We start from the raw sequence: 26,301 nt of genomic DNA, 5'->3' as shown, positions 1-26,301 counted from the left end.
AGGGTCCCAAGGCTTGTGCAGAGGGTTTAAACAAACCCAAGGGCACACGGATGCCCAAATCACACTGTATGTGTGGAATGAATATTACAAGGAGCAGATTCCTCCCCCACATATGGAGGGGAAAAAATGGGGTGGAAAAGAGGAGAGTCCTCAGGAGAGAAGGAGCACATCTGAAATGGGTGGGAAATGGATGTTTGATGGTGTCTATCAAAAAATCCAGGTCAGGTCCTCAGGATTGGGCTGGGGTCACTCTCACCCCTGCAGTCACTGGGTTCCTGGGGAGGAGAGGTGTCCTGGGGACTGTCCCCAGCCTGCAGCCACCTGTCCCCGCTGGAGCTGGGACAGCGCAGGCGGGTGGCTGACCTCCGGCGGGAACGACGTGTCCTGAGGCCAGGCCGGGAGGGGACAGACCACAGAGACAGTGGGGCACGGATGGGTTTGTTTACATTCTCCGCTGCTATAAATTGCATGTGTGTCCTGGCGCAGCAACGAGGAGCATCTCACACCTCCTCCGTGCCTGGCGGGGCAGCGCTCCCATTCCCGCTCTCTGCTGGTAATGGAGGGGAAGAGATGGGACAGCGCAGTGCTGGCATCCACAGTGCCTTCCCACAGAGAGGAACCGGTCCTGCTGTCCTTCAGGTCCCACTCATCTCCCAGAGGGGCATTTGGGGTCATCTCTTCTTGTCCCATGATGGAGACGCTTAGGCATGGTGCCATGCCCAAGGGGATGGTGATGGGGCATTTGTGGCATTGCACAACACAAGGCTGTGTGTGGTTGGGAGCCACCATTGATTTCCCATGTGGGTTTGAGTGGTGGTGCCTGGAGGCAGGCTGTTTGGGTGATGGGAAAGCAGCTCCAAGCAGGGTCTGAGTTCCCTCAGACCCCAAGCGACCCCAGGCTCATTTGTTGGAGCCTAACTAATATTTTCTCTTGTTTTCTCTCTCTCTGTGTCCCTATTGTATCTCGTGACTTTTGTCCTGTCTGCCCCCTCTTCTCCCTATGGGTGACTGTGTCTGTCCCCTGTGACCTTGCACCCTCCTTGCACTCCCTGTCCTGGTACACTGGCAGAATACAACGCCAGGCTCAGGAACCTCAGCAAGAGCACCAAAGTCCCCCGTCCTCCTCTGAACAAGCAACGGTCCTTCTCTGGTTTGTTCATTCCACTTCCTTCCTTCCTTGTCCTTGAACCTTCCCTATCTACCCTTACTTTTCCCTGTCCTCCATTCTTCCTTCTCATCCTTCCTTTTCCCTTCTTCTTTCTTCTCCTTCCTTTGTCCTCATCCCTCCTTCCTTCCCTATCCCTGCATGCTGAGTGCTCCGTGTGTTGCATGGATGTGTGATGGGGGGAGGTTTGGGAGACCATTCCCCAGATCTAACTAGGGTTAGGGTTAGTTAGGGTTAGGGTTAGATCGATCTCCAGGATTGATCTGCTTTCTCAGCAGAGTGATGCTCAGCTTCCCCCTCGGCCTCTCCCAGTGATGGGGAAGCCCCTGGCCCTGGGTACAGCCTCCCCTGCCCTCCACACTTGATTTTACATCTTATCCATTTCTTTCTGCTGGGGTTTCACTGCTGGGCCAGATCCAGACCCTTGCTCCACCCCTGCCAAGCTTTGCCCTTGTTGTAGCTCACCCCTCCGTGAGACAAGGGCTGGGGTCAGCTCCACAGACCCCAGGACTTTTGCTCCTTGGAGGTGAGTCTGCCCTGAGTGGTGGGTGCTGGGGACCTGTTTGGTGCTTGGTTTGCACCCACTTGACCCAAGGCAAGCAGAAGGAGGGGGATGGAGAAGGGCTGGTGGCAAAGAGTGGGCTGGAGAGTCACCAGCTTTCTGAGTGGCCTTTCTCTCCCCACTGGCACCTTGGGTTTCTCCCTGGGAGGATCAAAGAGGTTTGAACCCTCCCAGTCCTCAGTGCAGGGTAAGGTATTTTGTCACGGCCATTTGTGGTGATCAGGATGGGAGGTGTGGAGCAGATGTGTCTGTGCCTGGTGGACGGGTCGAGTTGGGCTCTGTTGAAGGGTGGTACAAGGCAATGGAGAGAGGTACAGGGCAATGTCTGCTGCTGTTCCTCATGCAGGTGGGGAGCCAGTTGGTATCTCTCTTTTCCCTGGGCATCATGTGTCCCCATATGGCTTTAACTGCTGGATGCCACATCCCGAGGGCCATGGGATGCTGGTTTGCCTTCTCCTCTGCATTGTGGGGGTATCACCCAGATCTTGCCTGGCAGTAGCTCCAGCATCTCATGCTCAAAAAGCAGCTGCCTTCTGATTTTGTGTAGAAATCTGGATCCCCAGCTGCAAAACTACCCTCCTGTTTCCTACTCCCCTGCTGTTGTGCTCCTGCCCTTCCCCAGCCCTATATCTGTGCTGAGTCCAAGCTGAGCTGTGCTGGGTCCAAGGGCAGGACCTTGCTGGGGGAGGGTTGCTGCCAGGTTACAGAGCTAAATGGGCAGCAGAAGGGGTGGAAGTGCCAGAGGTGGTGGGGGTGAGGAGCGGGGTGCAGGCTGCTGTTCCCCCTTTATGATGGGAAACATGTGTGTGTCGTTCCCCCCGCCCCCAGCTAGGCAGGGCATCCTTGGGGAGCTGGTGGTGGTACCATGTCTAAGGGAGGCTGTACCTCTGCTGAGGGGGCACACTGAGCAGGGGAAAGGAGAGTTTGTTTTTCAAGTGTAGTTTCCAGCCCATAAATTAGTTGGGGGGCCGGGGGAGCCATGATTAGAGCCTGGGTTTCCTCCAGGCTTTGCTCCGAGCGGCCCATGAAGTTTCCCACTCTCTGCTCCCGAACAATGAGTCCCTTTTTTCCCCTCTCCTCCCTCCTTCCCCCTCAGCCCTGGTTGCTTTCCATGTCTGTGGAGCGGAGCAGCCAAAACCTGGTGAGCTCCTGGGTGTCCTGATGGGCCACATCCAGCACCCCATGGCTGGGTGACATGCAGCCCCAGGGATGGAGCAGGGGGTTGCACGCTGCAAATGTGTGATGTGCACTGAAAGCTGGGCTCTGACAAGCTGCTTTGTGCTTCCCAAGTGGAAAATGCAAAACAAGGCAGGCATGCATGACTCAAGGAGCCAGACCCTGCCTCTCTGCAGTGCTTGATCCCTGCAGCTCACTTTGGGATGGGCCAAGCGATGCTCCTGGTGATGCTCCTGCAGTGTGCAGAACACCCCACAGTGCACAAAGTGGAAGGACAAAAAGAAAATAAGAGTTTGCTTTATTTTCCTGAACATTTTGTTCTTGCCTATGCTCGCAACTCTGGGCTTCATTACTTTGAAGTGAAGTGCAGGGCAAAAGATATAGGATGGCCCTATGTGTTGCTGCCCATGCCTGCAGGGCAGCTTCCCAGGGACCCTCTCCATCCCCCTGTCCCCTCCATGGGCCTTTTTATTGTCCATCTCCTGCGCCCGCCAACACCTGCAGAAGGGATCGGGAGTTGTGTTTCAAAGCTGCTCTTAGTGGAATTTTCCAGGCCGCCTCCGTGGCTGGAGCCGGCCCCATTGGCTCGGGTCCCCTGCCTCGCAGCCTGGCCACCTCTCCCCCCAGAGCCATGGGTTTATTGTTGTTGCCATTCACTGGGCTGATTATTTAGAAATGCACCCAGGACACCTCCCTCCCTCTCTTGCTCCCAGCCCTCCATCAGCTCCGAGCCCTTTCCCTGGGGCCAGCAGAGCTCTGGTGCAGGGTGCTGGAGCGGGGCGGTGAAGAGGGGAGGTCACCAGGCGTGAGGCGTGGGTCCCACCGGGGAGCGAGGGGAAGCAGCTGATGGCTGGTTTTCCTCCACCAGCCCGTGGGAAAGGAGTTGGTGTTTGAAAAGTGCATTTCCTGGAGCGTGATGCTGGCCTTTTTTTTTTTTTTTTTTTTTTTATCCCTTTTTTTCTCTTTTTTTTTTTTTTCCCAATGTACTGGCCAAGGGGAGTGCAAGCGCTCCCTGGCTCTGCGGGAAAGGTGGAGCGGACAGTGCTGTCAGCTGATGGGGCTGACACCTGGGGTCACCTTGCTGCTATGAGGGTCCCGGGGAGGAGTGGGCTCCTGCTGTGCCTGTGATGTTCTGCACAGTTCCCCTGCGCCAAACCTAGCACTATTGTCCATGAGTCCTAATTAACCTCTTCATTAGGCGAGATGGGGTGACGAGTGTGTTTCAGCCCCCCCACTGGGTGCTGAGAGAGTTGGGGTTGCACCCCTTATCCCAACTCCCCATGCCCCCGTGCCCTGTGCTAGTTTTGTCCCCATTCTTGAGTTTTATCCCAGCCCACGAGAATCACCAGTGGGAGGTACTAGACCCTAACAGCCTGGAGAAGCCCATTCTCCTGCGGTGACTTACTTGTTCCCTTCTTCCCCTCCCTGTGGTGGCTGTGGGCACTGGTGTCTCCTGGCCACTGGGGTCTGGGGAGGAGGTCTGGGGAGAGATGGAGAGGAGATGCTGATCTCCCCTTTTAGGAGGACTTTGTGCTGAGAGTAGATCAGCAGTGGTTTGTTGAGTTTCCCTGCGCGATGCCTCTGGTGCAGGGAACCTCATGAAGGTCTTTCCTCCTGACCCAGTTCTCCCTCTGCATTGAGGACTCACAAAGTTGGGCTTTTTCCCCTCTGTGGTTGAAGCCACAACTGGATGCGGAGCAGCACTGCAACTGAATGTGGTGCTGGGGGATTCGTCCCTCTGCCACTGAGATGCTGTTGAGGGGTCCTGGTCCTCCCCAGCTCTGTGTGGCTGGGCTGCCGGGGCTGCTCGCAGGATGCTCGTGCCCCTCGCACCCGTTGCTACAGGTTGTCTCTGAACCCAAGTCTCCTGGTGCTTGGGAGGTCTAGCGTAGTGATTCAGCCACTAGCCATAACCCTGCCTTGCTTTATTGCTTGGCCCTGGGGCACCACCGTAGGGTATATCTGCTTCCGCTCAAAACTGGCCATGCTGGTCCCAGGGTTAGGTGCCGAAGCTGCCATCTCTGCTGGGCAGAGCACACAGCCCTGGGGAGATCTCTCAGATCAGCCCCGGAGCATCTCCTGCTGGTCCCCATCTTGGCCAGCAGCTCCTCACCCATCTCCTGCCCTGTGCTTGCCCTGCAGGGGTGCAGTCCCGGGAGAAGCCCCTGGAGGATACTGTGGTCCCTGCCCGCAAGCGGACCCCCAGCGACAGCCACTATGAGAAGAGTTCCCCGGAGCCCAGCTCGCCCCGCAGCCCCACCGTCCTCTCACCCGAGGTGGTCAGCACCATCGCGGCCAACCCCGGAGGAAGGCCCAAAGAGGTGTGCTGGGGTGTGGGGCATGCTGGGGTGGTGGGGTGGCTGATGTGGGGGGAGCAGATGCCTCTGGGGAGGGAGAAGGATTGGTTAGCATCTGCAGCACCCTGAAGGGTTGGGGGTCCTTTTTGTGGTGGTGGTGGTGGCCTAGGAGGGAGGAAGTTAAAACCTTCCCTTTGCCTCCTCTGCTCCCTTCCTGGGGTTTCCTGGAGGTTTGTGCCCATCATAGCGACGGGACTGACCCTTTCTCCTGCTTTCTCCAGCCTCACCTCCACAGCTATAAAGAAGCCTTTGAAGAGATGGAGGGTGCCTCCCCCACCAGCCCACCCTCCAGCGGCGGTGAGATTTCTCCCCCCACCCCAGCTTTCCCCATCTCACCACAAACCCCTTGCTCTGATCCCTGTAAGTGCTGCGGCTCCGGGAGGCATTGGGGCTCGGTGGGTGGCTCTTGGCAAGCCAGAAATTCGACAAGGGTCAGACAGCTCCGGGCTCCAGACACCCACCGCCACATTAATCACTCCTCTCCTCTGCATCCCACCACTCCACACTGCCATCAGCACTGCACTGCCATCCGCACCACGCTGCCATCAGCGTTCCATGCTTGGCACCCTCCTTTCAGCTTTTTTCTACCCTCCACTTACTGGGGCATTTCTTCGATGGGATCCCAAGCTGGGATAAGGAGAGAGGCAGGGCCTGAAACACAGCATCCTTTCACCCTGTCCTAGTCGTGCACCTCCCCATCTTTCCTACTAGTGTGGCAAGAAGGGCAGTGAGGCTCCGGTAGCAGGCGAGTGGGAGGGAGGCAGGCAGGACTGGAGACCAGGAGTGAGCTCAGGCAGACCCTCACACAGCATGCCACTTCTTGCTTGCTGTTCCAAGACAGGAGGGGGAAAAGGCTGGGAGATGCCAGCCCTCTGCATGCAGCTTGTCTCCACACCTCTGGTGCAGCATGCTTCCTTTCTGGCTAACCCTGACTGCACAGCTGTGGTGGGTTTGTGTGGACCGGGTTTGTGTGACCGGCTCGAATGATGAACCCTGATGAGCAGCCTCAAGTCAGCAGAGCATGACTTGGGCTGGACCAGTGCAACGGAGCAGCTGGGCAACTGGGAACCCCATCAAAAAGACAGCAGCCCCCCCCCCCATTTTTGTAGGCTGAAGGCTGAGGGATGCTCTAGGGCTGAGGCTGGATGCAGCCCGCTCTGATACCACGTCCTGGTCATAAGGTCATAATGGAGCCAACGTGCCTCCCATAGCTCAGCCTGTGGAGCTCAAGGATATTTTGTCCTGCGCTGCTGCTGTTCCTTCCTCTCGTGCAACCCACTGACGTTTGAGCCTGGTCTCGTGGGATGCAGTGATAGGAGTGTGGGAGCATCCCCGAGGCGCTTGGTAGCTCGGAAATGGCCCTGTTGTTCCAGGGGACAGAGCTTGGCCCTGGGGCAGCAGCTCCTTGGCAGTGCGACAGTGGCTTGTTCTGGGGGATGATTCACTTGCAGAAGTGAGAGGAACAGCCTGGCTGGGGACGTGGCCCAGAGGCAGTGCTTCTTATCCAACGCCAGCTGGGGAGGCCTGGGAAGTTTGAAGCTACGGCTTGCAAGCTTTGCCAAAGTGCCGCTGGGGGGATACAGAAGTGATTCCCCTCCATGGGGAGATGATGGTCCCGGAACAATTCCTGTCCCTGGCAGGACCCCGCTGCTCCTCAGCCAACCTCGCGACTTGTGGCTGACCAGATGTGGGGAAGTGAGGCACCCGCTGGGGAAGGTGCTGCCGTCTGGTTTCCCAGGGACTCGGCTGCTCTGCTGCTCTGGCCCCAGGCTGCTGGGGGGACCTGGGCTCAGGTCTGGCTTTCCTCTGGAGCTCCCACCACCCACCGCCTCCCGGCCTCACTGCAGGCACCGTGCCTGTGCCGCCAGTCGGGGATGTTCAAATGCTGCTGGAGGGTTGTGCCCTCCACTGCCTTTTGCTGGAGACGAGACCTGGCGTCTCCCCTGGTGTGGGGTCATGCAGCACTGGGGAGATGGGGCAAGGAGGGGAGAGGAGGCACATTTGGTGGGGGAGGTTGGCCCTGCCCCATGAAACCCTGCTGCCTCTCACTGATGGTGCATCCATACCATAGCCATATGTACATATGCAGCTCCTTCTGGTATGTACATATGGGCACAGGAGTGCAGACCTCGTGTGTTCATTGTCACCCCTCAGGGAACATGCTCTGTGTGAACATCTTCACCCGCCCGTTGAGCTGTTCTGAATGGTGGTGGTGGTGGTGGGTGGCAGTCCTGCTGTCCCTTCCGTGGGGGTAATGAGCTGCTCTGGGACAGCCTCGTCCCAGCTCAACCAGATGTGGGGATCAGCAGAGGCAGGGGTAAGGGCTGGGGGGATGGCTGCTTACACAGGGACAATGAAAGAGGCTTCATGCCTTTGTAGATGGTGGGACCATTCCTTCATGGGGATGGTGCTGGGAAATGGGGTCTGGGCGCTGGTGGGAATTGCCCCCTTTCTCCATCCTGGCAGCCCTGTGATAATGGCAGGCTTCTTGTTCCCAGGCGCCTCTTGCCCTGTGCCCTCTCCTAAGCAGAGAAGGGGGATTGGTGTCCTTCTCTGGGGCACTGCTTTATGCAAGGACAGCAATCCCCCATTGTATCTGGTGGGTGGGATAGGTCATGGGGGCTGCGAACTCCTGGGCAGCTCCAGCCTTTCTGAAGCTTCACTTCCCACCCTTCCACTAATGCTCTTGTGTTCCGTATGCTGACAGTGCGCTCTCCGCCCGGCCTGGCCAAGACCCCGCTCTCAGCACTGGGGCTGAAACCCCACAACCCGGCTGAGATCCTCCTGCATCCAGTGGGAGGTGAGTGTGGGCATGGGGGCTGCAGGTGGTTTGGGGGTGTCTGTGAGGATACCCACAGAAAGGTCCCCTGGCTGGAGAATGCACTTCTGCCCCCACTTTTGGGACCAGGTAGCCCTGGAGTCTTTGTCACGTCCTGTGGGGACTCTGGGGCTGTGTGAGGATAGGGGGAGGTCGGTGATGCCCCAGGGGGCTCAGCCCAGCAGGGTCTTCAGTGATGGAGGATGGATAACCCTCAGGTCCTGCTTCCTGCCCAGCCCCATATTTTTCGCTCCTTCACCCCCTCCATCCACCTCCCCAGCACAGCTGGAGAAGGTTTGCTCTCCAGGAGCCAGGCCTGTCAGCTGGAACAGTATCCAGAGCCTTCTCCATTCTGGAGAGCGGTCCTGGGTACAAAGGCCCCGCTGTCTCGGGGATGCATCCCAGAGCAGCCTTTCAAGCCAGACCTTGCTGCTCCCCAGCACCCAGGGCCCCTTCTTGGACCATCTCAGGGCTGAGCATAACCTCCCCGAAACCCAGCTGAGCCTGGGGGGCTGGCTTGGCTGAGCCCACCCAGCAAGACCCTTTTTGGTCTGCCCCCAAGGTCGAGCTGATGCTTTCTTGGTGCTTGCTGGACTTCCTGCAGCAGCCCTTCATGGTGGTGCCCTGCTTGGCTGTTCCTCTTCACCACCCAAACCCAGCCTTTTGGAATTTGGACATCATCTCTGGGATGCCCAGGTGGACCCTGGCGGTGTCCGAGACCAGGGGTCCAGTTTGGGGTGCAGTGTTGGGAGTTGGGGGGCTCTCCATTGTGCTCCGTTTGCCCCTGCTTGAGCAAGGAAAAGCTGCTTAACTCTGATTTCTCTTTCTTTCTGTCTCACACTTTACTTCTTCCTCCTCTTCCCACTCCCATCGCTCCCCTGCCCCTCCATCTCCCAGAGGTAGAAGGGGAGGCGGGCGGTGACTCTGGAGAAGGTAAGAAAGGCTTTTCTTTCTCTCTCTCTCTTTGCCCTACTTATCCCCACTCTTGGGACTGTTGCTCAGAGCAGGCTCTAGCTGTCTGTGCCAGCAGCCTTCCCTGCACCGTTCCTCAGGGATGTAGGAGCTTTAGTCTTGTCCATCTGCTCCCTTTTGAAAAGGGGAACATCATGTCTTATGTTGTGGTTGGATTCCCTGATGTCCAAATTGGACTTGGAGGCCTGTCACATTGAGTGGCAATCGTCCATGGGGGCTGAGAGCTCTTTGTCGGTGTATGGCATCCTTCCTGATGGCATGTTGGGATGCTGGCACGCTGTGGCCAGCCTCGGATGAGCCTGTCAGGGGGCTGGGAGCACCAACCCCGGTTTTGGGCTCTCGCCCTCCCCTTCTGGCTTTGCTGCTGCTGTTTGGAGCGAAAATAAACCCAAGTGCAGCACAAAAGATCAGCAGGCACAGAGGCCACCAGTGTGCTGCCGGCTCAGCGGCCGGGCAGCAGTGCAGCGCCGGTGGTCAGTACACATCCTCTGCCAGCCGGGAGGCTGCCCAGATTCCCCCTCCTCTCCTGACTCTGGGCTGTGCCTCCCTCGGGATGCCAAGGATGGGGCTGATCTGGAACGTCAGCTCGGGAGTGGCTGTGCTGATGGAGGAGGAGGCACTGTGTGCTCTGGGGTGGCACGTCTCCTGGAGGGCACAGAGGCTTTGGGAGTGAGTGTGATTCCCTGGAGCGCCACATGCAATCTAACAGTTGTTGGGTTTTGCTTTCTTTTTTACTGGCACTTTGGGCCCTTGAGGCCAGAATGGGGAATTTTGTGTTTAATATGGGTTTTGGGGAGAGGATGTCTCTTTTTGGCAAGTTTGTGATGCTTCTCGTGGCTCAGGGAGCTGTCAGCATTTCTGCTTGGGAGTTCCTTAAAATGCACATGACCCAAACCTGAATGTTGTGTAATATTTAAAAAATATTTACTTAAAGAAAATGTTCTGCTTCCAGAGCTGATTTTTCAGCGATGGCTTTTTGGGTACATTGAAGGATGAAAAGCTGTGATAAAGCCAGACTTTTCCCTCCTAGGTCCCCCCCTAGATTTACCATTTTTGTCCAGCTTTAAGCCTCCAAACACCCAAATATCGCTTCTCCTTCTCACCAAACCCTCAGGAACTCAGGCTGCACTGCTGCTCTGTTCCTGTGGTACTCAGCTGCTTGCATGGTGGTTGACCCAGACCAAGAATATCCAGTGACCCCTCACTGGCCAAACTGAGTGGCCACTACCAGCCTCTTGCTCTGCTTCATCCTCTCTGATAACATGATGGTTTTTTGGGGGCATTAAATCTGCAGTCCTGAGGAGGGACCTGCGTTTTGGCTTGACAAAGCTTTGGCTTAGCACCCTCTGCACCCAGCTGCAGAGCCCAGAGGATCCCTGCCTTGCCAGGCCCTGCTCAGCAGATCCCAGCCCTCATGGCTGGACTGTGCCTGGGACTGGAGGATGCTCTGGCAGCACAGGAGCTTGGGGTCTGGCTGCCACCTCCGAGGAGGTTTTACAACTACCCTGCGCAGTCGCAGCTCTGGTGATTCCTGGCTGGAGTGCAGCCCAGCTTGGATTCAGGATTCTCAAACCGCTGCCCACCTCCCTGGTGACTCACAGCCTCCCTATTCTCCCACCGTCTTCCCGTCTCCGGAGCCTCTTCCAAGAAAACACCAGGAGGCAGGATAGGATTTTTCAACCTAAAAAAATTCTGCCTTGAAACTTCCTCTTTTTTTTCCCTTCCTTTTTTTCCCCATATTGAACCAAATGACTTCAACCCGTGCCCATGGTCACACACCTCACTGTGGCACACGTATGTTGTCCCCCCTCCCTGAGCCCCCATCTCCCGCCTTGCGTCAGCCCCTACCTTTGCAGGAGGGGCTGGCATTTTTGCAGCCCTTTGGTCTTAACCTCTTGCAGGCTGACTCATATGTGCTGTCTGGCTAATTTTAGTCTGGGGTGGGGAGCTAGGGGAGAAAAGTGAGTAGCTGTGAAATTAATTTAATTACCCAAGCGGCAGTGAGTTTCTTGCAGCTGCCCTGGGCATCCTCTTGGGCAGTGCTTCATCCCTGTCACTCAGAGCCACGTATGCTGCCTTGGATGCTGGTACCCAGCCCATGTTGAGGTCCTTGGTCTGGTTTTGGCTCAGATCTTTCCTGGGGTGGTTGAGCAGGGCTGGGCAAGGAGATCAGCCCAAAGGATGGAGTCATCCTCTCCTGTCTGTGGGGGGATATGGCACAGAGATGATGTGAGGGAAGGAGGGGGACCTGTGATAGTCTCTTTCCTTGCAGCCCCTTAGTCTGGCACTGAACATGGAGCTATGCATTGGCGTTGCTGGCTGTGAGCAGGCTGGCTGGCCGGCAGACTTAGCTGGAGCCTGGCTGTTATGACTAATAATATTAATAATAATGATAATAATAATAGTAATGTTTGTCATGCTAATTACTATTGCAGAGCTGCCTCAGGCATGGTCAGCCTGGAGCGAGGGTATTGCGAGGATGCCCAGCCCATAGTGTTTGACGCCAGCAGGTCTTGCTTAGGACATTGTGCCCCAGCTCGGAGGCAGTGGGTGGCACATGCCAGCTGAGGTGTAACACAGCTGTGGGGGAATGGGGGGGACAGGGCTGAAGCTGCAGTCCCTTCCTCCTGAGCAGCTTTTGGCAGGGCTAAAGAGCTATCATAGGGATGGGGACCAGCCTGGATGGAGCAGAAGGCAGAGGGGAGAGGGAGGAGGGAGGCTGGGTCTGGTGGCTACTGTGGCTGGTGATGGCCAGCCTAGCCAACTGCTCCTGGCACGGGACAGCTTGGCAGCTCCAAAGGAAAATTGCTATTCTTGGTCATGCTCATGGGCTCCGGTTTCAAGCTGGGCTGGGAGTGACAGTGTTGGATGCTGCAGTGGAAATATCTGGAGCCGCTCTCTGGTTTGCTGCTGGAGGTGGCTGGCGGAGGTGGCCCGCAGAGGGCAGGGACCACAGGTCATCATCATCAGTCCCGCGTGAGTCAGCGCAGGCTGAGCAGTGTCACTGGCTCTATTTTTGGGGGCTGAGGATGAGCAGGGAGCACAACGTATGCTGTGTGGCATCCCAGGCAGGGAGGGACACTGACTCAGAGCAGGGTGGAGAACTGTGGCGTGGGAAGGAACTGTGGTCCCATGTGCTCCTCAGGAAAAAGGGTGGGCATGATCCCCTTCCCTGTGCCCTGGCTGGGGCCTTCAAGCACCCCTTGGAGCAACCTAAAGGCCCAGATGAACCACATTTGTTTTTGCACAGCCCCTGCGGGAAGAGCAATGGGGGAAATGTGGAGCTGGAGGAGCTCAGCTAAGCAGCTTCACTGGCTGAAATGGGGATACTGGGAAGGGCATGGCCCTCTCCCGGTGAGCTGTGGGCTCATCTATTTCCCCTTCTCTTTTGCTGCAGAGCCCAGGAGCTACGTTGAGTCCGTGGCCCGCACAGCCACAACAGGCAGGGGAGGGAGCCTGCCCACCGCCCAGCCCGTGGGCCCGGAGGTTCCCACCAGGAGCGGCACCTTCAACAACTCCTTCACTGCCCCCAGCCCTGTCTCCACCAGCAGCCCCATTCACAGTGTGGACGGGTAAGGCACTAGGAGCAAGTCCCCAGGGCTGGTGGGGCCGGGGTCAAACCCTGCTGGGTGCAGAGTGTTGCTCCCACATTGAAATTGCTTTTGGAAGGACCCCCATCTCGGCATGTGAGGTTTAGCGGTCCTGGTCAACCATTGGTTCACTGCCCTGTGAACACAAAGCTGGGTCAATAGACCTCAGCAGCATCTTGCTAGGAACCTAGGCCCTGAGGTGGAAGGAGGCATGAGGTCTGTGCTAAACCCTAGCCCTGGGTTAGGCTGAGCATTGGTCCCCTGTGGTGTGATAAAGCCATAGCCCCTGTCCCCTCTCAATGCTGCCCATGAGGTGTCCTGCATCAGCCCAGCCTCGCAAGACTGTCAGGGAGAAACTATTTTAGTGTTTTGCTGGGAGAGGAGCTGGAAAAAGGCTCTGTATCCCAGCAAGTTGTATTTTGAGACGGAACTGGGGTGCATGGTGGAACTAAAGCTGCTTCTAGCTGCTTTCATGCAGCTGGCAGGACCCATCCCACTATTGCCTCTGAACAACTGAGCAGCTTGCTAGCACAGTGCCTCAGTTTACCACTTGCAGGAAGGTGCCAGCCAGCAGCAGGAATGAGCAGTGGAACTGAATCCTCCTTCTCCTCACCTCTCCTCAGGGCCTCCCTCCGCAGCTACGCCTCAGAGGGCAGCCCCCATGGCACGGTTACACCTCCCCATGCCTCGATCGAGCCGGTTTACCGGTCACCTGTCAGCTCGCAGATGCCCTCTGGTCACAGCAGCTACCAGAACTCATCTCCATCTTCCTTTGCAATGGTCCAAGGCGGGGGCCTGGGCTCATCATACTCCAGCCCCGACTACCCTGACAGCCGCGCTGCCCTCCAGCCAGACCCCCAAGCTCGTCCGCAGTCACCGGTCAATGTGGTAGGAGTTCACGTCCTGCCAGGGAGCCCCCGCACCCTGCACCGGACAGTGGCTACCAACACACCACCCAGCCCCGGCTTTGGGCGAAGAGCCATCAACCCTGCCATGAGCGGCACTCCTGGCAGCCCCGGGCTGGGCAGACACGCTGTGGCGGCCCATGGCAACCTGGTGGCTTCACCAGGGAGCCCCAGCCTGGCCAGGCATCAAACCGCAGCAGCCGTCCCCCCCGGCAGCCCCTTGTATGGCTACCCCAGCCCGGATGAGAGGCGCCCGACGCTGTCCCGGCAGAGCAGCTCCTCCGGCTACCAGCCTCCCTCCACGCCGTCCTTCCCTGTCTCGCCGGCGTACTACCCCGGCACGAGCACGCCGCACTCCTCCTCCCCGGACTCAGCTGCGTACCACCAGGGCAGCCCCACGCCGCAGCCCGCGCTGCCTGAGAAGCGGCGGATGTCGGCCGGGGACCGCTCCAACAGCCTTCCCAACTACGCCACTGTCAATGGCAAGGCGTCCTCACCCCTCTCCAGCGGCATGTCCAGCCCCAGCGGTGGGAGCGCCGTCACCTTCCACACCCTGCCGGACTTCTCCAAGTTCTCCATGCCAGGTAAGGGATGCCCTCGGAGGTCCCTGTGTCCCCCTGCCCTGACTGGGGCTCTCTCCCATCCTCCTCCTCACCGGCTGGTGGAGAAGGGGTTGCAGCTGTGTCCTGATTTACCTCTCCTGCTCATCCGCGCACAGGCGGCACTGTCTTGGGCCATTTCCTGTGCTTTCTGGCAAATCCAAACAGGAAAAGCACTGACATGACATTGCTGCCATAAACAGCACCCAGAGTTGTGTACAGGGAGATCAAAGCACCCGGAGGCAGCTTTTCTCTGCCGTGGGGATGCGCTGACCTCCTGGCCCCGTTCCCAGCAAGCTTTACCCTGCTGTGGCTCTGCCTCCTCATTTCAAATGGTGTGCTGTGCCCTGGGTGCCACTGCGCCTGGAACGCCTTTGCTGGCTCCATTACGGGACACCTTGGTGACGCCAAGATCGGACTGATAGAACCAGGGGAATAAAGCCATGGGGTAACAGTGGCTCTGGCTGCCGGGCCGGTTTTGCTGCCGAGCAGGCAGCCCTTTGTGGGCACACTGGCGCCCGCCCCAGCCCCGTGACTTGCTGTGGCTGGGGACCTTTCCCAGCGGGGAAGCATGAGCCATTAAAACCTGTAACAATTAGTGAGTGGGCTGGGGAGGGGAGCAAGCCCCCCGCCCCTCTGAAGGTGACAGATTGCAGAGGGCTGATAACACGTCTCCAGCAGAGATGCTGTCTGGCCCTCTGCGTTGTCTGCTTGGGTTTTTTGGCAAGCAGGTGGCTGGAAATGTTGCCCCAGCAAAGCAACAGCTTCATGGCCAGAGGACCGGCTCTCATCGGGGCTGTGCCACTGATGGGCACTGAGTGAGGCAGGGTTGGGCTGGGGCTGCTTTCCCCAAGGTAGGTCAACCTGTCCAGTTCCTCTGCACAGAGCAAAGGTCAGGGAAGGAGTTTATTTTTATGATGGATGAGCCAAATCTTGAACGTTAGAGAGCAGTGAACGTCCTTTGAAGTCAGAAGATCTTCCCACCACCCTCTTGGTTGGACATAATCTCTTTCCTCTGACAGCTTTCATTTCACCTGCCCAGCTCCCTTTTAAACGATGAATTCCCATTTTGTTTCTGGCTGTGTGGCAAAGAAACTCATGAGACGCACATCCCTTCAAGGGCCCTTGCGCTTAGATTTAGCTTTAGATGCTCAGCAGCCCCATAAACTCCCAGTGATGGTCAGCCTTTTGGGTATGGAGGGTTGGGTTGAGGTTAAACCAATGTGCTGGGGCCGAAAGGAGGTAGAGGTATTAATGCTTTAGCTAGATTTGCTGAAAAGTCATATTGGGTTTTAGATACAGCATCTTTAAACTTTTGTTTTCTCTTCCCTTCCTTGCAGACATCAGCCCTGAGACTCGTGCCAATGTCAAGTTTGTGCAGGACACTTCCAAGTACTGGTACAAACCGGAGATCTCCAGGGAGCAGGGTGGGTAGATGGCACAGGGCAAAGGATATGGTTGAGTGAGCCACGGTTAGGAGTTGGGGTGTATCTGGGACCACAGGGATTAGCAAAGATTTTCCTTAGGGGTTGGGTGAGGAGTGAGGGTGTATTGTGGATGCTCAGACCATTGCAGAGTGGGGTTGAAGCCCAGTTCAGCTGCAGGCTTGCATGATGTGGGCTTGCCAACCTTCTCCTTGGTGGAGGAGCACTGGTCCCTGCAGCGTGCAGTGGATCTATGCAGTTTGGGGTACAGAGCACTCAGATCTTGAGTTGAGTGAGCTCAGAGGGGTGTTGGAGATATGGTTAAAACAGGAGGGGAGAACAAGAAGGGGACAAGGTACCTTCAGGGGCATGGTCCCAGCATTTGGTCCCTGGTCCCTGCCTGCTCTCTAGTGTTCAGCTGCTCAGAGCTGGGCTGGGTGGGAATGGATGCTCTGAGATGCTTGCACAAGGGCAGTGGAGCTGGGGGTACACGAGCCCCTGCCTGGCGACAGTCCAACTTGAGACCCCCATCCAGATGTGCAGTGGGGACAGTAACATTGCAGTGTCTGACTGTGAGGCCATGGAGCTGGGGTGCCCTGTCCTGACCCACACCTGCAGGGTTTGGAGGTCATGTTGGCTCTCACCATGCTGGCTCTGAGGTCTGCCATTCTCTCCTGCAGCCATCGCATTACTGAAGGACAGGGAGCCGGGGGCTTTCATCATCCGAGACAGCCACTCCTTCCGGGGAGCCTACGGCCTTGCCATGAAAGTAGCTTCTCCACCTCCCACGGTCATGCAGCAGAACAAGAAAGGTATTGTGTGCCGTTCTCCATCCCACGCTGAGATGCCTTCCATCGTTCGGCCGGGCTGAGAGGGCAGCTGTGTCTGCTGAGCCAGTCATGCCCTTGGATATATGCTGATGTGGCAGGATCTGTCCCTCCCAGCCCTCCCCTCCCAGGGCACAGGGAAGCACCAGACACCCTCTACCCTCAGCTGCGGAGGGCTCAGGGGCATCTGAATCTTGGGTTTGACATAGTGAAATGGGCACAGCCTCCCCAGCCCACCAACGCGACAGGGGAGCCTGGCTTGGGGTTGAGCCTGTGCAAAGGGCTGGTTTTGAGGAGGGTGTGTGGAGTGGTAGGGAACCCTCCCTTGAGCTGGAGCACTGGTTTCCATGTGGGGCTACAGAGTATTAGTTGGAGGAGGGTGGCTCTAGTGTGAGAACATTCCATCTCTTCCCAGGAGACATCACCAATGAGCTGGTGAGGCACTTCCTCATCGAGACCAGCCCGCGGGGTGTGAAACTAAAAGGATGCCCCAACGAGCCCAATTTTGGTGAGTGCCCTCAGCATGCTTCCTACATGTGGGCTTGGGTTGGGAGAGCCTTGCCTTTGCTGGACTATCAAAGCAGGCCTGTCGGGTGCCTGGGAGAGCCCCCACTGTGTTACTTGTCCCTGTGTAATCAAACCCTGTGGGCATTTGGAGCCTCGTGGGTCATGCGCAGAAATGAGTGCATACAAATGTGCCTGTATGAACAGGTATGTACCGTTCTGCACATGTGTAGGAAAAATGATGCTGCTGGACAGCGTGGAGGGCAGGGATTCCCCTCCTAGCTCCATTTATCCCATGGCTAATGTGCTCCAAGGCACTGCATCAGGACCTCTGCCCCATTCCTGTTTCTAAGGTGGCCCTGGCATCTCTGCCCCCTCCCTGCGCCCTCTATGGGCATGGTGGTTTCAGTGAGAGGAATTGCCACATGTGGCATTAGGATCACAGTGAAAAAAATCCAGCAAAAAGTCTGTTGCCATCCACCTGTAGCAGCAATGTCCTAACACCAGGGAAAGCTGTGTCTCCAGCCTCATGGTGACCGTCTCCCCTCTCTCCCCAGGCTGTCTCTCGGCTCTGGTGTACCAGCACTCCATCATGCCCTTGGCCCTGCCCTGCAAGCTGGTCATTCCTGACCGAGGTAAGAGCCAGGACCAGAAGGGATTGTATCTGCACCCACAGCCTGTGAGCATGGGGTAGATTTCCACGCAGGGAGCAGTAGTAACCATCCCATGTCTTCTAGATCCCATGGAGAAAAAGAAAGATACCACGTCAGCCACCAACTCATCCACAGACCTCCTCAAGCAGGGTGCGGGTGAGTAGAGAGGGGCTGTCATGAGGTGAATGTGCTTGGAGCACTGGCTGACCCCATGCCTGTTGTCTCCTTTTCTAGCCTGCAACGTCCTCTTCATCAACTCAGTGGAGATGGAGTCGCTGACAGGCCCCCAGGCCATTGCGAAGGCTGTTGCTGAGACGCTGGTGGCCGACCCCACGCCCACCGCTACCATCGTCCACTTCAAAGTCTCTGCACAAGGCATCACCTTAACCGACAACCAGAGGAAGTAAGAAAGAGCCCCGATGGCCACGGCCCTGGGTCTCCAGAGCCAATGGGGCTGTGATCCAGGAGCATGTTGATGCAGGATGTCCTTGGGGTGGCATGAACCTGGTCATGGTCGGGGCTGGGCTTTGTCCTTGACTCCTGAAACTTCCTAGGGAAACCTATGGGAGTGTCCCCTGTGCTGGGGCTGGACTGTGGTAGGGCAGAGGGGGGGGCTTCCCGGCCTTGACGCTCCCTGCTTTGTGTTTCAGATTGTTCTTCCGACGACACTACCCCCTCAACACCGTCACCTTCTGCAACCTGGACCCCCAGGAACGAAAGTGAGTGCCCTAACCTGGGGGAAGCACATGTCCTCTGCCCCTTTCCCTCCCCCAGGCTTCTGGCTGCTAGGAGCAGTGTCTTTGCTTGCTCTGTCCCCCTTGCTTCTGTGGAGAGCAGGGATGGAAGTTTCCCTTGGATACTGTGGGGCAATACTAGTTTCTCCTGGTGTTTCTAAGCATCTGCATGTTGGAGGAGAGGTGCATCACATTTTTCTTCCATAGAGCCAAGCCTGTGCAAAGCCAGGCTGGCCCTCCAGCATTGGTGTGGTGACCCCCATCATGGCCCTGTTTTTCTGTGGGGTGCAGAATGCACCATGCCTCACACCTCCTCTTCTCCTTGCAGGTGGACTAAAACTGATGGCAGTGGCCCAGCCAAGTAAGTACCTTCTGTGCTTCCCAGCTGATGCCTCCCAACCGCTGTCAGGGTGTCTCCCACTTTTTGAGCATTGGCTGGGAGATGCCCCATGCAGGGCAGCCTCTTGGCTGTCTGTCAGATGAGCTCAGCTCCTCGCTGCAGGAATGTTTCACCCAAGAATGAGGACTTGGGAAGCATCTTTCATCCCCAGATTCCCAGTTAGAGCAGGCATGGCCCTTCCTGAACTGGCCGAACTGGAAACTCTGCCAGAGGAGTCTGCAGGAACTAGCTTATGAAGCAGAGCCAGGGGTTAGGCTGATGGCCTGTGAGCCACCGGCCAGCTCTTTCCTTTCCTCCTGTCCTCCTTGTTCTGACCCACAGGAGTACAGAGCTGCTAGCTGATCCCATTTCCAGGGGCAAATTCCCACTAATTTTAGCTATTGTGTTAGCGAAGGGGTTTTTATTAGGAGGTCCAGCTGCTGGGATATTTCCCTGCCCCAATTAGAAATGCCACAGCCTGGGCCTGTCTCACATTCTGTTCCCCTGTATTTATAACTTGAGTTTGCACGTTCTAATTAAAAAAAAAAAAAGGGACATTTTATTCACTGGGGGAGAGACAGATTGAAATAACCACATAGTCTCACCCAGCTCCCCTTGTCCCCACATGGCCTTCCTCTCATACAGGGTCTACCCTAGTGGCCAGCCCATCACACCTCTGTGGTTTCAAGAGTCATCACACAAACCAAGGCAATGCTGTGATCATCCGGAAGGACCATTCTTGGGGATGGCCTAGGGGAGGGTGGCAGGGATGATCAGAGCAAGGGGGGTTTGGCCAAGAACTGATAGAAACGCAGTGCTGACCGTCAGTGAAACTGCAACAAAGAAAAGAATAGATGGGTCTTCATGCAGCCTGGTTTGGGATGTCTCCCTCTGTGTTGTGTGAGGTGGATGTAGAAGAGGTGGACAAGACCATGCTGGAAGAGGGTGGTGGTGGTCCTTGGATTAGCAGTGCTGGCAAACCTCACTGAGCCTCCTGTCTTCTTCCCACCCAGGCTCTTCGGCTTCGTGGCCAGGAAGCAAGGGAGCACCACAGACAACATCTGCCACCTCTTTGCCGAGCTGGACCCAGACCAGCCAGCTGCAGCCATTGTCAACTTCGTCTCCAGGGTCATGCTTGGCTCCGGCCAGAAAAGATAAGCTGATGCTTGCGGGTGATTCTTGAATTTTGGAGAAGGACTTGGAGCTGATCCGAGGAGGAGTGTGAGGAAGTGCATTGTGGGAGAGGGAAGTGAATTGGGGGGAAAAAAAAGGGTTGGAATTCTGGAGGAAAACAGCAAACAACAAAAAAAACCCCAAACCCAACAGAACCCCTATAAACTCAACACAAGCCAAACACACACATAGAGGAACCAAAACCACGCACCTATGTAAGAGAGCCACAAAGGCATGCCAGACAGGATGCATGTCCCACCACAGGGAAGGTGACCAAAGCGAAGGCTTTTGGCATTATGGTCCTGACATCCGCTTCGGACCGAATGCAGGACCATGACTGGTTGTTTTCCATCTGGGGAAAAAAAAAGAGGCAACCGGCAAAAACCCATGCTTCATCCCAGCAGCTGGATCAGCGAACGTCTGCTTTGTGTTTGAAACGACCCGTAGGAGATAACAACGTGGCTGGGTCTGTGGGACACTGGAGGAGATGCCCTCGGAAACCTTCCCTTGCCCGGCTGCAGCGGAGGGTCCTCACTTGTCCATGTGCTTCTCCTGAAACCTGTCAGCTGCCTGGCAAGTTGTTGGGGATGGGAGGGGGGCTTGGTCCTGATCCGTCCTGTCCCTGGGGAGCTTGGCCATGGGCTGATCTCCATCACTAACCCAGAGCCCAGCGCTGGTTGCAGGTGAGCTGCTGTGAGCCCACATGGAGAGGGGGGTGATGGCATTTCTGCACCTCCTGGGGGTGCTCGTGCCCCCCAGCCTGCAAGGAGGTGTGTGGGGGCTCCTGCTGCCCTGTGCCTGGGGGAGGCAGATGCTCCCCGGGAACCTCCCCAGAGGATGCAGAAAGTCACCTCCTCTCCCGTCACTAGTCCTCTTTGTCAGTTTTCTCCTGCGGCCTGTCACACCTTAACACACACAAAAAAAAAATCAACCAAAAGAGGAAAAAAAACTTTGTGATAATAATAATAATTATAATAATAGCGGATGCTGGCACAGGTGGGTTCCCTGTGCGAAGCAGCGGACCCGTGGCTACCCCTATCTCACTCTTTGGAGACATGCAAGCGGTTTTTAAATTGCATGGACGTTCAAGTTGCACGAAAGGCGAATGACTACAAGTAACTCAGGCGCTTTTTTCTCCTTTTATTTTGGAGGCAACGTTAAAAAAAAGAGAAGGAAGAAAATTTAAAAAAAAAAAGAAAAGAAAAAAGGAAAGGACCTGCAGTTGCTGGGTAACTTTGGCTCAGGGGGGAGGTAACACGTCCTCCGAGAGCCACCCTGCTTGGCACGCATGTACCCCCAGAACTGGCTGGCTGGAGGCTCGTGCCTCTGAGTGCACTGTAGTTTTGCAGTGGCTTCGGTGCTGTCAGCTTTTCCCTTTGCTTTGGGAGGTGAGGAGGGTCAGCCAGGGAGTGAGAGGGGCGAAGGGCCCCTGTGCTACTGTGGTGGGGGGAGACAGGGTTGGGGGCAGCAGGCAGAGGTCACAGCTCATGTAGCCAGGGGGGGAGCAGAGGATGCTTTGGTCACAGATGTAGATTTGCGGCCGGGGGAACGTTCTGGCTGGAGCTGTGGGGTAATTGCTGAGCCCTCTGCTGCAAATATCCCCCTCCTCTCCACCTTCCTCCAAGAGCTTTTGGGAGAAGTTTTCAGTGCAAAGTGGCCCAGATAGTCTACTGGGGGCAAAACTTAGAAACATAGCACTGCAGCCCCCCCATCCCCCGGAGAGCTTTTCTCCTTTGGAACACCCTTGCCTTGATAGCTATAATATATATATGAGCTGTACTGATGACATACTGTAAGCTAACAAAATTTTAAGGAGGAAAAAAAGGTTAAATTCACACTCCAAAAATATTTATTTTTTGCCATATCGCTTTCTGCTCATCGTATATCCCCCATTATATCCGCCCCCTTCCCCTGCCATGGGGAAACACCTGCACGTTAAAATAAAATCGAGAGAAAGGCAAAATACGGATGGGGGAAGAGGCGCGGGGCCCCCTCCCGTGTCAGGGTGGCGTGCGTGTGACCAGCGTGCATGTATGTGTGCATGTGTGTGTGTGCGTGGGTGCCCGGATGGAGGCTGTTCTGATGTACTGGAGCGAACCTGAAAGGATGCGTCACGAGGAGTTGGTTGCGAGACGGTGGCGGGATGGGAGGTTCTGGGGAGGCTTTCCCCCTCCCCAGCTCCCTGGCCACAGGGATGTGGAGACCGTTTCATTTTAGATGTTTCCCTCCTTCTGCGAAATTCAAGCGAGATGAGAGACGATCTCACCCGTAATCTCCTCACCCTGCCATTCACCGATTAGAGAAAACACTGTGTTTATAGATATATAAAGATATATTTTTTGAAAGCCTCTATTTTTCAGACTCGGTTTTCTCACTGCTAAGAAAAGAGATGATAATAATGTAATTTTATTTTAATCTGCTGCCTCGGAAATCGGTGCTTGAAAGTCCCATTCCTCTTTTTCTTCCCATAAAAACAAAGCAGATCTAAGCACCCCAGAGATGTCGCGTGAAAGCTGACCCCAGCAGATACCTGCCGCTGGCATCACGCCTGCTTCGGGCCCTGAGCCGCTCACGGCTTCCCCACTAACCCACTAGCTGAAGATTTAGACTGTATCCAAATCTCGAACACTAACAAAATCCTCTGATGATTATATTATTTTTTTAACACACAGCTAATCACCTTCCAATGATGTAGCCGGGTGTTTGTCAGCTCCTTTTAAAGGCACTTTTTTTTCCCCCTTTATATCCTTTTTTAAGTTACAGTTCTAGGTGTAACTACTCTTTCTGTCCCAGGGAGAGTCCGTCAGCTGGCATTGAGGATCACCCAGGTCCCGGGGCTGGCGGGGATCTAGTGTTGATATTTTTTTTCCTTATGAAAAGGACAGAAACAATTACTTGTTTTTTTCTTTGGTTTTTAAATGCAGTCATGGTATTCGAGATTCAAGCTTGCGCGAGTTAAGCCCAGCATATGTTTCGTTGTAATCACACTGCCGTTGTCAGCAGCCGGATGGTATCTCTCTCGCTCACACACACAAACACATCCCTCCTTCCTGCACAAAGAACTGCATATATTCTTGCCAAAGATATCCTTAAAAACGCACTTTTCCCCACATATATATTTTTTTTTTTTTGCGTGTGTAAATTCGTTGTACGTGCCCTTTTTGTGTTGGTTTGTTTTTGGAGAAGCCCCTTCCCACCCATCCTTCCTTTGCTGTCGATGTTGCTGTCTGTTGGGAAATGCTCTTGAGGGAGGTGTCCTTTGCTACCTGTCCCAAATGGTAGTGCCCACAATGTGCAAAATGTGGGGTTCCCATTCAGTATGTGGGGTTCCTGTTCAATGGGGCTGTCTTGGACTCCCCCCCTGGGAGATATTTTGGGGGATAATCCATGTCATCATTGCCAGTGGAGATTGTGGGCTTACGGGTTTAAGCACATACATGGAGCAAAGTTTGGGGTTGCTCTGGATGCAACATTTGCTGGCTGCCCCGTGGTCAAACCACATATGGAAAACAAACCAGGCAGGGAGAAAAACCCAACGCAGCCTCCGGGCATCGATTTTCCAGTGCGTTCAACTGCCTGAACTGAAGTGCAAAGTAAATCCCCACCCAGCAGGTCGGGCAGGTAAAGAAACCAGTTGCCCCAAAAACCCCAGACGGCAGCATCAACAAAAGGCAACCCTTCCCGTTGGAGCAGGCAGGAGGATCAGACAGCAAAGGAGCCCGCAGGGGCTTGTTTCATTTCGTTCGTTTGTTTTGCAAATTGCGAGGTTGGTTTGGGGTTACTCTTTTTTTTTTTTTTTTTTTTTTAAAATAATTATTTTTTATTTTCCTTAAAAAGGAAAAAAAAAAAAAGAAAAAAGGAAGCAACCCGACATTTCTGTTGGCAGTTCCTGTACCGCCGTGTTATGTGTGGGGTTCTTTTTTGTTGTTGTCTTTGTTACTTTGGGAATGTTACAGATTTATTTGCTAATCAGTGTTAATGAACAGTTTCAAACTTTTAGACTTGCCCATTTCTGTGTATTTATATAGATGGAAAGAAGAAAACCCCACGTTATATTTTGTATCTTTGTGCCCATAATGTTGTTGCGCGTGTAAGGATGACTTCGGTCGCACCCTGTCCGTGTGTGAATGTGACTCCGCTGTTGTCTTCCCATTGTACAGATGTCAGATTCTTTGCAGTTCATTGTATGGCTTTATAAAGTAAAAACAACAAAAAAAAAATCAGTTATATAAAATACACTGTTGCTTGGAAAGCCAGTTTGGTGTCTGGATTGCTGGAAATATATCTTGAATTGAAGGGAGCGCAGGAATAAATGCTCTGTTCTTTCGCACAGGGGAAAAGAAAACCCAAACCCAAACCAAGCCTGAACCCCGGTGGGTGCTTTGTTTTCTCTGGGCTGTTGTTCCCCCTGTTCCTCGATGGCAGATTGGGGCCCCCAGACAGACGCTGGGGAGTGGGCGTGGGAAGAAGGGGTTGTGCTGCTGCTTGTCAGCCTCCAGCTGCAGCTTGTGTTCACCAGATGCTGGCTAACCAGGCAGCCCCCAGACTTCCTACATGGCTCCAGCTACAGCTTGGGCTTTTGTTTACCAGGAATCTCTCCAGCGTGCCCTACAGGCACTGAGTGCCCTTCAAATCCTGTTGCTTTCTCCCAGGTTGCCTTTAGGTGCCGTCTGTCCAGCTCTGGACATCCCCTTTGAGTGCATCTCCCACGGGGGGTGGGATGGGATGATGCTGGTATGGAGTCCTTTGCCAAGATGGTGCTTTGGGCTCTGCTCCCATTAAATCCCACTTCCTGCCCCTTTTGGAGCCATCTTGCTCTCTGCGCCTGGCAAAACTTCCCCCAAAGTCTCAGGCCTGGTGTTTCCAGTGTTCGCAAAACAATTCCCAGCATCCGTCGCAGCCCTCAGCCCCCGGCTATCTGGCTCCACTCCTTCCCCTCCTCACTGAGTTGGTGGCCAAGACCCAGCCCCTGGGATGGATTGAGTTTAATTATACAAGAAATATCAGCCAGAGCAGCGGCAGTTTCCCTGGCGCCAGCACTGGTGCGGCTCAGAGGCTCAGAGCTTCTCCCGGGAGCCGGCAGCACTAAAAATACCTCCTGCCTTTCTCTAAAATAGCTGCAGGATGAGGGGCGGATTGAGGGGGCTGCTCGCGTGGGGACCCCATGCTGTGGGGCTTGTGCTGGGAGGCAGAGGCAAAGGCAAGAGGAGTAAAACCAGGAAGGGGCAGAGGAGATGGGATGGATTCTGGCCCCTCACAAATAGATGTGGAGCTGTGGAGATGTGCCCTCCGAGCCAGGCAGCACCACAGGACCTTGGGAGGTACCTGGCATCTGCCAGCCCTGGCCTTGGCTGTCCTCTGTGTACCCGCCAGCAAGACAGGACCTGCAGCCTCCTCTCCCTATCTGACACAAGAGGGATGGTATTTTCCTGCCAGCTTCTCTCAGTTTTGTTTCTTCCCTGATTCCTGCTAGAATCAACGCCATAGGAGCCGGCACCAGCTGCCTGCCTGTTCCTGGTGCTCCTGCCTTGCTGGGATGGCCACTGCTGGGTATCTCATGGGCTGGATAGAGGCTGTAAGTGCCTGGCAAGGTGGCATGGACAGAGAATTTGTTGTGAGCTATAAACTGCTGTGCATTCCCCCCCCCCACCCCTTTCTGGAGTTAATTCCACATTTCCTTTCCAAAATTCCTCAGGAGCTTCTGGTTTGTGTTTTTCCTCAACATGTTCTTATCTGCCACCCACTTCCCCTCACTGGCTTTCACAGAGCAGGCTTTTTAGGGTCTCCCTCTTTGCAGCTTGCTGCTGTCTGCAGGCCAGGCTGGTGGCTCTAGTGTGGCCATCACAAAAGGCATGTACCACCAGCTCCATCCTGAGAAACTATGCCCCCATTGCACCTCTCTGTGTCTATCAAGTCCCCACCTTCAGGTTCCCAAATCAGCATCTTGTTCTAATTTCATCCCTGTTCTGCAGGCTCTGGGCCACCCAGGGAGTGTTTCTTGCAGGACTGTGAAAAGTGGCAGAGTTTCTCACTTCCCTCTATCTCTTGCCCGAGGAGAAAAGGGTGGGCATGCTGTCAGGCAGTCAGGAAACCCTGGGTTGGGGTCAGGGCACCAAGCCTTTGCCAAGGGCAAATATTTGTATCTGACTCCCTTGTAAATATGGTCAGACCCTGAGCAACCTTCCTTTAAAATAAAGCCTGGGTCCCGGAATCCATGGCTTATTGGGTTGTGGGATGCAGATAAAACTATCTGGAAAGCCATGCTCTGAGTCCAGGGGGAAGCCCCAGCAAGGAGGGGTGCTGCTGGGAAGAAACCCTGGAGGTGGGTTGGCTCCTTTCTCCCCTTTCCTCCCATCATTTTCCATTAACTAAGCTAGAAACAACCTGCAGATCTGGAGTGAAACTGGGGTCACAGTGGTGAGGATGGGGCAGTTTCATCTTCCTTCACTTTTACTTCTTCCCA

At 55.3% G+C, this 26,301-nt stretch overlaps 1 protein-coding gene across 15 annotated transcripts in view; it reads left to right on the top strand.

The window, feature by feature from the left end:
• The window catches only part of TNS1 (tensin 1), a 68,790-nt gene extending 44,700 nt beyond the window's left edge, over positions 1-24,090 (top strand). For 7 of the 15 annotated variants that reach the window (XM_030488468.1, XM_030488467.1, XM_030488464.1 and 4 more), the window contains 16 exons: positions 1,070-1,150; positions 5,046-5,224; positions 5,482-5,620; positions 7,968-8,060; positions 8,976-9,011; positions 12,448-12,622; positions 13,264-14,129; positions 15,485-15,571; positions 16,249-16,380; positions 16,811-16,903; positions 17,457-17,534; positions 17,637-17,708; positions 17,787-17,955; positions 18,203-18,271; positions 18,615-18,647; positions 19,679-24,090. In XM_030488468.1, coding sequence (XP_030344328.1) covers positions 1,070-1,150; positions 5,046-5,224; positions 5,482-5,620; positions 7,968-8,060; positions 8,976-9,011; positions 12,448-12,622; positions 13,264-14,129; positions 15,485-15,571; positions 16,249-16,380; positions 16,811-16,903; positions 17,457-17,534; positions 17,637-17,708; positions 17,787-17,955; positions 18,203-18,271; positions 18,615-18,647; positions 19,679-19,823 — 2,447 coding nt within the window. In that variant the 3' untranslated portion in view covers positions 19,824-24,090. The remainder of the gene's footprint in view (positions 1-1,069; positions 1,151-5,045; positions 5,225-5,481; positions 5,621-7,967; positions 8,061-8,975; positions 9,012-12,447; positions 12,623-13,263; positions 14,130-15,484; positions 15,572-16,248; positions 16,381-16,810; positions 16,904-17,456; positions 17,535-17,636; positions 17,709-17,786; positions 17,956-18,202; positions 18,272-18,614; positions 18,648-19,678) is intronic. The other 8 variants (XM_030488478.1, XM_030488470.1, XM_030488472.1 and 5 more) reach the window with 6 other exon arrangements.
• Positions 24,091-26,301: the final 2,211 nt, after the last annotated feature.

This window comes from Strigops habroptila, chromosome 5, assembly GCF_004027225.2.
Source record: "Strigops habroptila isolate Jane chromosome 5, bStrHab1.2.pri, whole genome shotgun sequence".
Lineage (NCBI taxonomy): Eukaryota > Metazoa > Chordata > Aves > Psittaciformes > Psittacidae > Strigops > Strigops habroptila.
The sequence above is the reverse complement of the archived record's forward strand: the minus strand, read 5'-3'. Positions and strand labels throughout refer to the sequence as shown.